This window comes from Cucurbita pepo, chromosome 3 (genome assembly GCF_057944985.1).
Source record: "Cucurbita pepo subsp. pepo isolate OVF chromosome 3, ASM5794498v1, whole genome shotgun sequence".
Classification (NCBI taxonomy): Eukaryota; Viridiplantae; Streptophyta; class Magnoliopsida; order Cucurbitales; family Cucurbitaceae; genus Cucurbita; species Cucurbita pepo.
Genome location: NC_141800.1, coordinates 17961413 through 17976176, shown reverse-complemented (window position 1 = coordinate 17976176; position 14764 = coordinate 17961413). Strand labels below are relative to the sequence as shown.

The window sequence follows — 14764 nt, the reverse complement described above, 5'->3', positions numbered from 1 at the left end:
TCTAATTTTCATTAATAAATTGCAAGACTTTAATATATTAAAAAAAATAATAGGGATTAAATATATTTAAAAAAATGGAAAGGAATTGACTTCATTAAAAGCTCCAATGTGCCAAGAAAACTCGCAGGGGAACAAGTCAAGATATACAGCCATACAAATTTTGTACTTCAGCCTTTGGATTGGACTTTTCAATGGAGATTAAACTCAAAACAAATGAACGGCTGTGATTTGGTCAAATGTATGATGTCATCGTGGTGTTGTCGGAGTATTAAACATGACGTTAAAATTACCATTTTGATACGAATTTCGTTTTATTTTATAGGTTTGAGCTCGATAACATTATGGTCGTTGACATTGTTTTTTTTTCGTTAATTAGCGTCTTCTCATACTCGAGATGTTTATTTAACCCGCAAGGTCAATGTCCTGTAGAACTATATCAGAACAGAGCAGATAATTGAGAAAGGAGTAAAAAAAGAGATTTTTCTCTATTAGCTAAACACAGACAAAGGTAACTGATATAATAAGGAATCACTACAAGTGGAGTAAGATTCGCATTACATTGTTGATCAAATATCTCAATGCAAGAACACTTGTTTGAGATTCGAATCACTCTACAAGCAAGATTGATCATGTCGAGCTTGAATGATTCTACATGCAACCTAAACTACATAAAATTGCAAAGAAACTTAGTCATTGGCTAAAGAAGAGCACAAATGCTTCTTTTACTACATTTTTCAAGTCTGCTTACACAAATACAACCTACATGGCTTTATATAGCCTCAAGAATGAAACTATTAAATTTCATTTTTCTTAAATGTGGCATGAATTGAAATATATTTTCATAATTTCAACAATATTTTCTTCCTGAAGCATACTGTATGATTGATGTCTCTTCGTTACTTGATGTCTCTTCGTTCATATCAGTAACGAAGGCGGAATTATATTATCCGTCTCTATCCCACCCACCAGAGTATATTATAATATTAAAATTTTTGTTTTGGAAATTACCAAGTTTTAAAGAAGAAAAAAAAAGAATAATCTAAAAAAAATGAAAAAAAAAAATTGCAAAGGCGTTAATTACATCACCCGAAAAACGTCACCGCAATAGGTCACCACACCAATGCTAGGAATTCCATCCTGACAGTTATTTTATTTAAATTCTTTATTTATATATCATTGCATGTTGCTATGCCATTGCCTAGAATATGCTTCACCGTTTCTTTAAAATAATAATAATAATAATAAATAAGCTTATAAATAGGTTAAAAAATGACTTTTAAAGTATTTTAAAATATATATATTTTTCATTTAAAATACATTTCAAGCATTTAGTTTTAAATTTTTTAACATAAAATAACATATATTCAATTAAAAAAAATTTAAAATTTAAAATTAAGATTTAAAATATATATTTCATAAAAAAGGAATGAAATGGCCCTAAAAATTAACTGATTAAAATTATTTTAGTTCAAATAATATTTTGAAATTATTTAAATCTCTATTTTTTATATTATGTTTGAGACTTTTTCAAATTGTAATTATTATTTTATTAAATGAAAATAAAAACAAAAATTCATTATGAGTTTGTCCATGAGCAGAAATGGACGACTTGGGTCAATCAACCATATCCTTCTTTGTCTTTATTGCTATGATGTTTAGAAAAGGGAGCAAGTCAAAATCATATATAATTCAAGTTCACTGTGAGTAGATATTATTCGTTTTGGCCTATTACGTACTTTAGTTAGTCTCATCTCTAACAGATATTGTATGTTTTGGCCGGTTACGTATTTCATTTAATGGTTATATATCGCCGTCAACTTTTGGTTTAAGAACGCTTCTGTCGTGGAGAGGTTTTCACACACTTAAATGTTTTGTTATCCTCTCTAACCGACAATCTCCAGTTTTAAATGGGTATGCTACCATTGATTTTCACTCTGTTTCTATTGAAAATTTGTGCAAATAATTTTAAATTAAAAAATTAAAAGTAATTATAAATATTGTAGTATAATGTAAGCTTTGTTTACCATATGGTTATCTCAATCAAAATAGGAAGGATTATTTGAAAAGGACAAGATTGTATAAATTGAAATAGTGAATATATAAAATAATTTTATATTTATAAATGTTTTTCTGACCTATTCAATAGTGGAAATATTCTACCAATAAAAATCAAAGAATACTTAAATATTCATAAAATAAAAAATAATAATTTTTTTTTGTTCATTAACCTAAATTAATAAATAGGTGGATTTATCAATAGGAATTAATGTTTTTATTCACAGCTAAACATTAATTATAAAAAATTTAAAATTTATTTTTTTAGCCTTAATTATTCTTTTTTACTATTAAATATTTAAAATATTTCAAGTGAGGTTAGAATGGTTCTAAGAATGGTTCAAATATGATCCACTTAAAGATTTGAAATATTTGTTTTAAAATTAGAATAGAAAAATAAAATTTGATTTATGTTTTGAATATTTAAATTTGTATTAATTTTATTTAGTTTATTATCTACTTTCTAAAAGTAAAAGACTTTGAAAATTTTTAAAAATATATAGTTAAAAATTATTGTTTTTATTTTTACATTTAACTAATAATATAAATATTTATTTGAAAAAAGATAATGAGTTTAGCAATTTAAAATTTAAAAAATGGTGAAAAATGGAAATTAAAATAGAAGGACAAATAAGTAAATTCCAGTCGCATGGGAATTCCGTGGGGAATGGGCATCTATTGGGCCTGGAATTCCAAAGCGATGGTTTCCTTCTACACGGCGATTTTGAATTTGAAAATCGCGCTGAATTTTCTCCTGTTACATAACAGTCCAATGAAATTTCGACTCAGTTCCACGTCATTTGTCTGTCATCCGTATAAATCCACAGCCCGGTCGCTTTAGTAAACGTTGAGCCAACACGTTTTTTTCCAGAAGCACCCTCTCTTCTTCTTCCCCCTTTCTCTCAAGCTTCCATTTCCATTCAACAAAAACTTTTAAAACCCTAACCTCCATCTCTGATTTTCTTCAATTTCTTCTTTCTCGATTCTGCAATTGTTCAATCCTTGTTATGGCGTCTGCTAATATTTCTTCACGAACGATCGAAATCACTGTGATATCGGGAGAGAATCTGCAAGTTCGTGGAAAGCTGATCAAGAGCGATGTGTTCGTCACTGTTCGATCTGATCTTCACAACAAGAACGACTCTGTAAGCACGAAAATCGACCGCGACGCCGCTGGATTTCCGCGGTGGAACGAGAAGCTCGTCGTCGATCTCCCAATGCACTCCAGGTTTCTGGTTGTGGAGGTTTGTCGTAGATCTTCGGGGCGAAAGATCAATATCGTCGCGACGGCTAGGGTTCCGGTGGCGGATTTTATCGCCGGATACTTGCCGGAAAATCATCTGCAGTTTTTGAGTTACAGGTTGAGAGATGAGAGAGGCGAGAGGAATGGAATTGTTAACTTGTCGGTGAGAGTGAAGATGGCGGCAGGAGTTGAGCATTCTTTGTTGCAGAAGCAGGGGATTGGAGCTCCGGTTCCGTTGCCGATGCCGCAAGGAAAATTCCACGGCGGCGGCGGCGGCGGCGGAGTCGTAACCGGTGTTCCGATATGGAGCGTTGGTTATCGAGGTCGATTATAAATTTCTTTTTAAAATTACTGAAAATCAATTCTTTTTATACGATTCTTTGTGATGTATATATAAATATATTTGATAAAACATTCTTATTCTTTTTTTCTATTTTTCTTATATATATTTTTAAATTCCAAAAGGAATATTCTTTGTAGACTTGTGGCGTGTGGCGATAAAAAAATCGTGAAGGACAAAATAAATGAAACTCTCTCTTTTTCTCATTTAATTATTTTTAGTGCACAATAAATTAAAATCTAAATTAGATAATAAAAAATATTAATATTATTAGCATATCAATCAAAATTTTACCACCATCTATCTTCTTCTTCTTCCTTCGCATATCGCCGCTCCCTTCTCCTTTGTTATTGTCGCTGCAACTTTTCCACACCAGCGTCATCACAGTTCTCCCACCCGACCATCGCCGGACCGCTCGCCCTCGTCGCTGTCTACAACCAACAAGGAGAGTTTGAAGCATCGTTGCGCCACCGTGACTGCCATCACCAACGTCCGCTGCTGTAGTTACTCATGTACGAGACCGACTGCAGCCGATGTTGTCTCATATTGCTAGTAGTATCGTTCGAAAGGGAAAACCCAAGGACGCCTAAGTTGAAAGTTTTGTTATCACGTTTTATTGGGTATATATATATATATGGTATGATTTATGAATACGAGCATGGTAAGGGCTATGTTATGATTTATGAATGAATACAAGGAGCATGGTAAGGGCTATATGCTGCGTGTACTGAGTAGATAGCCACTACTTATCACGTGAGGTAATTGCTGATAATTATTTTCGTGACAAATGTTACACGCTATGTGTATCGAGTGATCCCGATACACATAGCGTGACAATCCCTAAACCAATGATCACTAAGTTAATTGTATAATAGTTTGCATATCTTCCTTCAACAAAAGTGACAATCAGGGTAGAAAACCCGATCATGAGACAACTCCACAATTATACTATTTTAAAATTTATACGTCATTAACGAAGCCTTGTTAGGATATGCAATAGAGATTGCATAGTAAATCGATTGCCTTCAAAATTGTCCATGAGACAATTTTTAAGATTATGAAAGTGTAGTAAACTTACTTCAATAATTGGAATTAAGCATACACAAACTTAATTATAAACTTTTAGTGTTAAATAACGTCTTTGATCGACGACCAGTACGTATGCAGAAAGTTGGTCGCTACATTCTTTATATATATATATATATAGATATAGATATGTGAGTATTGAGTATGTAGCATTGTCATTACAACAGTTTACAAGACTTGGAACAAAAACTCAACATTTGTTTTTAGCCTAATAACACACATACACACACGCATATATATATATATATATATATATACACACGTACGAACATGAACTACACAAAAGCAGCAGCTTCCGAACAAACTCTCTTCACCTGGAGGATCCTTTCAAATATGGTCCCTACTTTCACTGCCCGTCAAAGCCAAAACATGACGATTTTAAGTTTGGTGTCTGTGTTTCATGGCTCGTACACATCGTCACACTTCTTCGCTACCGGAACCGTTCGGCGTCAAGATGTTGAACTTGCAGAGAGGGCAGGTAGCATTCATGTGCAACCATTTGTCGATGCAGTTGCAGTGAAAATGGTGGTTACAGGGAAGTTCTCGTAGCTCGGTTCCGTTTTCGTAAGCAGAGAGGCAGATGCAACACTCCTGATCATAACATTTTTTGTTAGGAAAAAGGAAGAAACTTGTTTGATTTCAATGTCTGCTCCATCAATTACCATAATGGAGCAGTTTTATGAAAGAATCATGCAGTATTTGAAGAACAGTATTTGAAAAACTTACAGAATCCTCCGAGCGAAGAAAACGCTCTGTCGGTGCATCAGTGTCACATTTAGTCATCATTCCTCCGGTAGATTCTTGAAGATCACCATTCACTTTCTCGACATCATCCGTTCTGTTAAATTTGTACTTCGGTAAGCGTTCGATCTCTTCCTTAGTAGCTCCTTCCTGATTGTTGTGGACAGAAATGAAACAGAGTGAGTTCATAATAGCAACAATTAAGCACACCATGTATGCCAATTATAAAATGTTAAGCAGATAATATCTGCAAGATCATTCTCCATCCTAGACTACACTGTAACGCCGGAGCATAACCCGAAAATAACTCCAACAGAACCTATGTGATCGCTTTATCGATCGAATACTGACTGGCTTCCCGAACCAACACACGACAGAACAAAAACATTTACTTGTGACGACAAGAAGTGAAAGACTCTACACTAGATGACCAGATATACAAACACTAAATTGATAGTTCAGACATGAGAGAGTGAATCCGAATTGGAACATATTCGAGCATCAACTAGCTTTCCTGTAACAGCCCAAGCCCAAGCCCAAGCCCAAGCCCACAGTTAGTAGATGTTGTCCGCTTTGGCTGGTTTCGGATTGCCGTCAGCTTCACGGTTTTAAAACGCGTCAACTAAGGAGAGGTTTCCACACCCTTGTAATGAATGTTTCATTCTCCTCTCCAACCGATATGGGATCTTACACTCCACCCTCTTGGAGGCCCAACGAGTTCGTTCCCCCCTCCAACCGATGTGGGATCTCACAATCCACCCCCTTTGGGAACCAGCGTCCTTGTTGACACACCGCCCAGTGTCTGGCTTTGATACCATTTGTAACAGCTCAAGCCCACCGCTAGCAGATATTGTCCTCTTTGGGCTTTTCCTTCCGGAATTTCTCTCAAAGTTTTAAAATGCGTCTACTAGGGAGAGGTTTCCACACCCTTATAAGGAATGTTTCGTTCTTCTCTCCAACCGATGTGAGATCTCACAATCCACCCCCCCAGGAAGTTCGTTCCATTCTCCAACCGACGTGGGATCTCACATTTCCATTGATAATTAACAAGAATTCACGATAGTCCCTCTTAAAACGCTATATACAAGCAAATGTTTCATCTATAAACAACAACACCCAATAGTATTATGAACATTTACAACAAGCTGAGTCAAAGAAACAATGAACTAAAACCAGAAGATCGAACCAAAGCATATGAAAACGACCTGATCGGTAACCGCATACAAGATGGCAATTATGCAAGGCAGACAGCAGCAAATTGCAACACCAACAAGACAAGCAATGGCAACACAAATCAGAACAAATACGACGTCGAAAGCAAGGAATGTAATACAAAGCCTGCAACATAAACGAGCAAATCCATAAGAAAACGAACAAACAGAGAGTTAGAAAGACCATTGGTTTGAGAATTAAGAAACCAGACCAGTATAGCTGAGGTGAATCATCTATCAATTCTTGGCCTCCAGCAGTTACCCAATAAAAGCCCAACAGCCACCAAATGAAAGAGAACATGGTATTTGCAGACTCAATATGCTTCACAAGATTGCTATCCAAAATGTAAAGAAAACAGTTAAAGCTAGATTGATAATTAGACACCCTTATAGCTCAGTACACTGAAAATGGCAAATGATCATTGCATTTACCTCGGTTCATCGTCATTCACAGTGAGCTCGGTCGCATAATCATCGCCATCGCTTCCAGATATCGAATTTGAATCCTCGCTGCTCGTCCAGCCACCGCTACGGTCCGATCCGACGAGCTCTCTTGTTGAGCGCCGCCGCTTATACTCTGTAGCTACACAGGACATGTGAATTATACACTGCATAGCATATCCAATGATCCAAAATCTGAGCGGCACTGAAGGTTTTTCACTCGTGCTGAGCCCTATGACAGTGAAACTAATGGCGACGAAGGCCAAGTTCCATAGAAGGTCCAAAAGGATAATCGGCTTTGAGTACGCCCAATCGCTCTGGCGCTCCTCCAGCTGCTCCGCGGCGTTCTCGCGGACACGAACGGAGGATTCTCGAAGCATCATCTGCCGGCCACTTGCACGGCGGAGAAGACGAACCGCTCCGCGAAGAGGTTGAGGCGAATGGCGAATAAACCCTCGCGAACGGAAAAGGCCATCGGCGACGGAGTGCGCGAGCAGAGGCGAATTATCCACCGCACGGATGGGAGAAGAAGGCTGTGGGATCGAATTACGCATCCTAGCGATTAGAACTTCGAACGACGAACTTTCTACTTTCAGGGCGAAAATTAGGGCATGCAATCACAAAACTCCAAATATATCATTCAGAAGAGGAAGAGAAAGGGGTTTTGCGAAACGAATCAAATTGAACTTATCCTGAACAATCAGAATGAAGGGAATCTGAAATTCCGGGTTCGACAGATCAAGAACGAAGAAGGAACTGGGACCGCAGAGAAAATTGGGAGAAGATGAAGAATCTGTCAGAGTTGGAAATCGGAACGGAATTGATTGGAGGGATTGAGGAACTTACAGAGAGGTTTTTCAAGAACGAAACGGTGACGAAATGCGACAGAAACGAAGACAACTTTGCACGAAAATCATGAGAATTTGGAAATCATCCGCGGTTAGTTATACGAAAAACCAATTGTCAGTTTTCAGTCAACGCGGATGAACAACAAAAAAATGGTGGAAATTAAAATTTTAAATTACAGCGGAAATCTGATAAATCTGAAAAAATAAAAATAAATAAAAACAAACCAGGGGAGTGGTTTAATTATTTAATTTAAGCTTTTTTTTTTTTTTTTAATAACAATTTTGATTTTCTGTATTTAAAAATTATGTTTTTTTTTTTTTTTTTTGGTAATATTGTCACATTAACTAAAAAAAACATATTTAAATTTCAAAGTCAAAAAATAAAATAAAAATTTTAAAACTAGTTTGCAAAAATTGGTTTGATTTTTTAAAGCATTGAACATATCATAAACTTTATTTAAAAAAAAATAAATAAAATATAAATAATTATCAAGTCGGGCCTAAATAATAATAAACCATACGTGGATACAGTTTCAACATTTATTTGAATTTTTTAAATAATTAAATATAGACATAATATATAAAATTTGAGACCATAATATAAAATTTATTTACTAAATTACAAGGAATAAAAAGCCCAATTTGCTAGGACTTGTTAATATATTAAATATAAAATTAAAAGTAAAAATTTATTAAATTTAAATGTTTTTTCAAATTTTAAACAGAAAATTAAAATCTAAAATTAGCAAATAATCTCTCTCCTCAATGTTGATAGTATTTTCTCTCTCTAAAGATACACGTGGCAGAGGAGTATTGGATAAGCTATAGTAAATGAAAAGTTAGGGGCATTAAATGAGAGGGTGAGGGGTTTGTCCGAAGGGCAGAGCAGGCATTAAATGCTGCTGGGATTCACATGCACACCCCACGGCGGCCCCACCGCCACCTCCGCCACATCCAGCTTACGCCCCTCGCCGGCCCCACCGCCACCTCTCTCCACCACCTCCCAACAACATTATAATTTATAATCTCATCTCGTTACCTACCTTCTCTACCATTTGTTTTATAACTTCTATTATATCTTTTCATCTTCCAAGCCTATTTACCTTTATGCCCTCCAGTTCGATCCATTCAAATTATCTATACAAATAAATTGAGAAAAAGAATTTCATAATTAGAGAGAAATGAGTCAACACGAGGGTCGACCCGAGTCAATACCCGAACCCGCTGACTAAGTCAAACTCAATGCACTAGCTGTTCGTTCTTGACTCAATACTACCCCAACATTTTGCTCACCACACCCACCACTTAAATAATAATAAACAATTTAATTAATTAAAAAAAAAAAACTAAATTACAAAGCTAAATCATAAACTTTGTCTTTTATTTAAAAAATATTTTTATTCTTTTAAAATTGAAAATAATATCCTTTCACCCTTCGTAAAACTTTCAAAACTATTGTTAGGGTAGAAATTCTTTGATATTAGACGAAAATTGGAACTCGGTCACTATTTTACGTCCAAATTTTCGTTCAAAATTTCAAAGAATTCCTTCGTAAATAGCTTTGAAACGTTTAGACAAAGTATAAGAATAATATAATAATTTTGAAAGAATAATAATATTTTTTAAAATAAAAAGTCAAAATTTAGGGTTTTTTTTTTTTTTTTTTTTTTTTTTTTTTTTTTGTAATTTAGGGGAAAAGAAAAACTTACACAAACTTCAAGGTCAGAAAGGTAAAATCCTAACCGTAGCAGAGTCCGTTTCCGTCGGGTCCAAATCCAAGTGATACTCTGGACGGTCACGTGGAAAGCTCGTGACACCGGAGAGCGGTTTTAATTTTCTGCACCGTACACGATATCAGATTATTCACTGTCTCCACCGACTCCACCGTCAGCTTATCCGTCGGTAAACTGTTCACCAATATCTGAAACGCCACCGTCAACAGGCTCCCACCGCCACAATCCTCCGCCGCCGGTACCACCGCGAACCCCGACGGCAGTAGAGCCACGTAGGCCGAGTCTCCGCCGTTCATCACCACCTGCATTGCCGGAATATCCACCGGCGCGTACACTACAAGCGACCCAGATGCATCGGAACAGGTCTCTTGCAGAATCAGCATACTGCTCTGGTTTGGATTTAGAGACTGCTGGAAGAAAAGAAATCTTGTGTCAGAAAATCTGACAAACTGGCCTGAGGCTTTGACTTTTTGTAAGAATTTTTTTAAAAAAAAAAATTAAAACGATGATGATATGATTTCAAGAGTCAGATCAAAAGGCTGGAGGAGCACAGATATTTCTAAATTCTGAATTCTGTCGCCATAGATAGTTCCAAATTCTATATTCGTCAAGATTTTTTTAAAACTTTTTTTTCTTCTTCTGATGATCATACCCCATTAGTGGGGTTGGAATTATGAAATTTATTATTTGAATTTTCAAAAGGGTAGAGAGAGAAAATACGGTGGCACGGAGGAGAGAGACGGCGTTGGCATGGTGATGGTGATGGGCTTTGGGGATATGGAGCATTTCCTGCATGGGGCCGCCGTTGGACAGAATGTCCCATTCGCTCCTCAGCCGCTCATCACGAAGAAACTCAAACACTCTCTCTGCTGTCGCCGCCACCCACACCGACGTTGCTGCACTCAGCACCGTCCCTGGCGGCTCCCCTGGATCCTCCACGCTCTTCCTTGTCATCACTTTCACATCCTCTCCAACATTGTTATTGCCCGTGTTCAGCTTGTTCCATTTGTACACCGTTGATGCGCATACTCCTGTGCAGAAATTTGCTGTCATCCGCTGTGCTAGCTTCACCATGTTCCGCCGTCCGTCGGCGGATATCCCTATAAACAAAACAATTCATTATAACTCTCAACCGAAAAAGGGAAAAAAAGAGAAAACTCCAATATTTACCGGAATGGTCAGATGGGGAGGAGAGGAGGGTGGCGAGGGCTTCAGATTGGCGCTGGAGGGTGGCGATCCACCGTCGCGCGCCAAACCCAAGGCCGGAGCGGACGAGGGGTCGGTACAGCTCATGGATTTGGCTTTCATCGTATTCAGAATGCTCAACCCAAGTAACCTAATATAACCATTTTCAGAATAACGAATCAAAATAAAGGAATTTGGTTGTAAAAATGACAACCTTGGAGTAGCCATTGGGCATGTCGTGGATGAGGCAGCCGGAGGGGAGTCTCCGGCACGGCGGAGAGGAAGTATCGGTAATTGGATCGATGGAGACGTCAACAACCGCCCAAACGCCTTCGGCATGCTGCTTGCAGAAGCGGAGGAAATTTAATTGTCTCACCGGAACCATGGGAGACAGAATTTGAAGCTCCGCATGCATCTAGATTCGTGTTTTACATACAATTATTAATTATTTAAATTATACTTAAATCACATACCAAATTATAAATAATCAATTACCAATTGAAGAGCGCCGTTTCGGGTTCCTCCCATTCCGCCGGAGATTACGTCGGTGGTGGTCGCCGTCGCAATCAAGTTCGGAAACATCTCCACCCACCGGTTCTATTTGTGCAAACATTAACAATAGCGTAAATAATAATATAATCCGTACATCAAATTTTAATTAATAAAGCTAATTAGAGCTTACTTATACAATGCTAAGCTTTAACTAATTAGACCGCTAAACCTGATTTTCGGTTTTTGTAATGAAGACTGAAATCACCCAACCGAGTTGAGTTGAACTCGAACCGGTTTGGTTTTACTGTAATTTTTACGAAAGGTGAAGGGTAATATCGTAATTTCATTAAATATAGGGTTTAGAGAGGGGGGTGGGTGAACTCACAGCCTCCATTAGAGTGTCGAGGAGAGCAGAAGAGTGGAGGAAGAGGAGAGCGGATTCTCTGGAAGCTTCAGAAACGAAACCACCAAAACAACCGCCGCTGAACATTCTCGAATATTCTTCTTCGTTCAGTTTTTCTCCAATCCACAGTGGTTCTTCCCCGTTCGCCATTTTCACAAGCTCATCCATGGCCGCCAAGGCCATTTCCAAATACACGCATCTCTCCATCATCATCATTCCACCTCCATATTCCTCCAATGGCGGTGATACTGGAACCGGCCTTCCCACGAATTTTCCGGCTAGAGCGCACACCCGGTCCAATTCGTCCTTCAATCGCGCGTTTTCGATTCGGAGTTGCTGTTCTTCTAAGGAGATTTCTCCGATGATAGCCGGTCCGCCGCAGTTTGAGCAGATTGGGCTTCTCATCGCCTCTCGAATCGCCATGTTCTCTGTTCGGAGCTTCTCGTTCTCGTGTCTTAGTAATGTGTTTTCATGGCGTTCCAGTTGCGTCTGTAAATTTTCTCAATCAGAAATGGAATTGAAAACAACCAGGAACGTTTTGTGCTACTGATTTGGGGGTTTTTTCTGACCTTCATTTGAGTTCGACGATTTTGAAACCAGAATTTAACTTGTTTTATTTCTAAAGACAGTCTTCTACTGAGCTCCAATCTTTGTTTCTCATCAGGATGAGGACACTCCTTGAACATACTGAATCAAATCAAAGCGTAATTTCTCAAAGTCATTTGAATTCAGTCGCTGAAACTATCAAACAAAAAAGGAAAAACATCTCTATGAATCGAACAAGAGTTTTAATCTTACGCTTCGAGTTCTTGGATTTGTTGCGGAGTGTGACGGTGGTACCGTTTCTTCTTCCTAGGATTATCGCCGACAGCGGCGTCCAGATCGTCGCCAGAACCGCCGCCGCCGTCCATGTTATCACTACCAGATCTGCTGTCCGTGGCCTCTTCCTCTCTTCTCCTCCTCCTCACATTCTCCTCAAAACCAGCATCCGCCGAAATCATCTCCCCGGCGCCGAAACCATCGATATTAGTCTAAACAAAAAGAAAATCAGACGAAAACTCGAAATACAGATTTGAAAAGAAAGATTTAGCAAAAAAAAAAAAAAAAAAAAAAAAAAAAAAAAAGGAAAGAACAGTACAAGAGCGAGAGAGAGTCTAGGGGAAGAGAACATGGATTTGGAGAAAGAAGACTGAGTAACAAGACGTGGGTGAGCAATTGCACCGGAGGCCATAAGAGTGGCGTGTCCACCGCCGATGCCGCCGCCGTGAGCACCACTAGAGTCGAATCGTGGTGCGGAACTCATGAAGAAAGCGGAAATTCAGATCGAGGCCGTGAACTGAAGAAGAAGAAGAAGAGATCAATAAATAATCATAAAAAGAAGACGAAGAAGAAGAAGGAAATGGAAAGAAGAGTTAGGCAACCCATTATGATTGGGAATGGAGTGATTGTCTTCTGTTGGAGGAGAACAATGGCGAAGCGTGCATGGAAGGGGGAGGGAAAAAGCTTGAGGAAGAAGAAAGAGAAACCCTAAAATTGGGAGAAAATGGATAAAGGGAGAGAGAGAGAGAGAGATGTGGAGTATTTGAAGCCTTTCTTTCTTTCTTCTTCTTCTCTCTCTCTCTCTCTCTCTCAGTCTGTAATTTTTGCAGTGTAAAAAAAGAATTACAGTTCAAGTCACCATCTCCCTGTAAAATGTCGTCTCATTCAATCTCACAATATACCTCTTACTATTCTCGCTGCTGTCTCTAGTCTAACTATGATATCATTTATAACTTGTCCAGCTTCGCATATATTATGTTAATAATTTAAATCTAAGCTTGAATATCAAATTTTTAAAAGTTGGGTCGGGTTGCAACAGGAAAAAAAAAAGAAGTCAATCCGTGAATTAACCCCAATTTTTTTTTAAATTCAACCTAACCCAACTGAAAAAAAATATATATATAAACCAACTTTTACGTTTGGATTGGGCAGTCTAAACCGGTTATCTAGTCATGTGAATACCCTTCCTTAACCCGTTGAGAGGTTAATTGATAAAAACGAACGTGTGTGAAAGACGTTTAGGAGCATTGTAAAGATTTGCTTTGTAACGGTACTTTATTATTTAAATTACAAATTCAGTTCATGATAGTAATATATTTTTTTTAGTACAATAAATATAAAAATTCAAACTCAAATTTCAAATAAATGAATGTTCACTTAATTTGGAGGTATAAATAAATATTGGCTTGCAATAAATATAATTCTTTTAAAATATGTTAATGAGAAAGTTTAAATAATAAACTTTTAATGTAAAATTCAATAAATAAACAAAAGGTGTAATTAATTCTCATGATTTGTCATTGGAGCATACAGATTTTTTTATTATTATTATTATTTGTTTAACCTTTTTTCACTAATAACCTTTGTAATTATTATTATTATTATCTATATATATATATATCTAGAGAGAGAGAATGGTAAGTTAAGTTAAAGCCCATACTTTGGCCAATCCTTCCCTTTATAAAAAAGGTTGTACCAGATCTAAGGTATGAAGGACAGCAACATGGCATGGGGAGGGAGAAATTATTTACATTTAAATAAATAAATAATTTTAAGAAATGTCGTTCTCAAACGTTTAATTTTGTGTCTGGATTTATTCGACGTTTTTTAAAAACTCATGGACATATAAAGCACAAAATCAAACATTTAAGATCCCGTTAGACATAAAATGAATTTTTTATATTTATTAGATTAGTTTATTAAAAAATTTATAAATATTATAGGACCGAGACACAATTATAAGTTGAGGAACTTATTAGATATATTTTAAAGTACAAGGACTAAATAGACGCAAATGAGAAAGTTGGACTAAACTTATAATTTCATCGTAAATAAAATTATCATTTTCTAGTATCCCATTGGAAAAGTTATTAAAGAAGATGTTTCGTATCAATTTTCTATTTTTAAAATATTTGTACAGAGACTAAATAAACATAAACGAGAAAGT

At 36.9% G+C, this 14764-nt stretch overlaps 3 protein-coding genes across 10 annotated transcripts; 1 reads left to right on the top strand and 2 right to left on the bottom strand.

The window, feature by feature from the left end:
• The first annotated feature begins 3010 nt into the window (after nt 1-3010).
• On the top strand, nt 3011-3731 carry LOC111791214 (BON1-associated protein 2). The gene has a single exon (XM_023672475.2). The coding sequence runs from the start codon at nt 3063-3065 to the stop codon at nt 3630-3632; it is 570 nt and encodes a 189-aa protein (XP_023528243.2). The 5' UTR covers nt 3011-3062; the 3' UTR covers nt 3633-3731.
• Nucleotides 3732-4840: 1109 nt separating this feature from the next.
• LOC111790689 (E3 ubiquitin-protein ligase At4g11680) lies at nt 4841-9035 on the bottom strand. 3 transcript variants are annotated; one of them, XM_087122318.1, is made up of 6 exons: nt 9009-9035; nt 7109-7650; nt 6889-7011; nt 6671-6803; nt 5451-5615; nt 4841-5315 (listed from the first exon to the last, which is right to left on the bottom strand). In XM_087122318.1, exons 1-6 carry the CDS (start codon nt 9018-9020, stop codon nt 5142-5144), a joined length of 1149 nt encoding a protein of 382 aa, XP_086978444.1. In that variant the 5' UTR covers nt 9021-9035; the 3' UTR covers nt 4841-5141. The 3 variants fall into 3 exon arrangements, with proteins under 3 accessions (XP_086978444.1, XP_086978442.1, XP_023527471.2); XM_087122316.1 differs by lacking the exon at nt 9009-9035 and adding an exon at nt 7964-8141 and having other exon boundaries at nt 7109-7873; XM_023671703.2 differs by lacking the exon at nt 9009-9035 and having other exon boundaries at nt 7109-8141.
• On the bottom strand, nt 7513-13361 carry LOC111790685 (homeobox-leucine zipper protein ANTHOCYANINLESS 2). Of its 6 annotated transcripts, none has more exons than XR_015420319.1 (11): nt 13200-13361; nt 12917-13114; nt 12577-12809; nt 12348-12465; nt 11761-12267; nt 11379-11480; nt 11098-11298; nt 10869-11034; nt 10419-10798; nt 9709-10108; nt 7513-7650 (listed from the first exon to the last, which is right to left on the bottom strand). XR_015420319.1 is itself a non-coding variant. In XM_087122312.1 (10 exons), the coding sequence occupies exons 2-10, from the start codon at nt 13079-13081 to the stop codon at nt 9761-9763; spliced, it is 2220 nt and encodes a 739-aa protein (XP_086978438.1). In that variant the 5' UTR covers nt 13082-13114; nt 13200-13361; the 3' UTR covers nt 9118-9760. The 6 variants fall into 6 exon arrangements, 4 of the variants coding, with proteins under 4 accessions (XP_086978438.1, XP_086978439.1, XP_086978441.1 ...); XR_015420320.1 differs by lacking the exon at nt 7513-7650 and adding an exon at nt 9085-9102; XM_087122312.1 differs by lacking the exon at nt 7513-7650 and having other exon boundaries at nt 9118-10108.
• Between the last annotated feature and the right edge of the window lie 1403 nt (nt 13362-14764).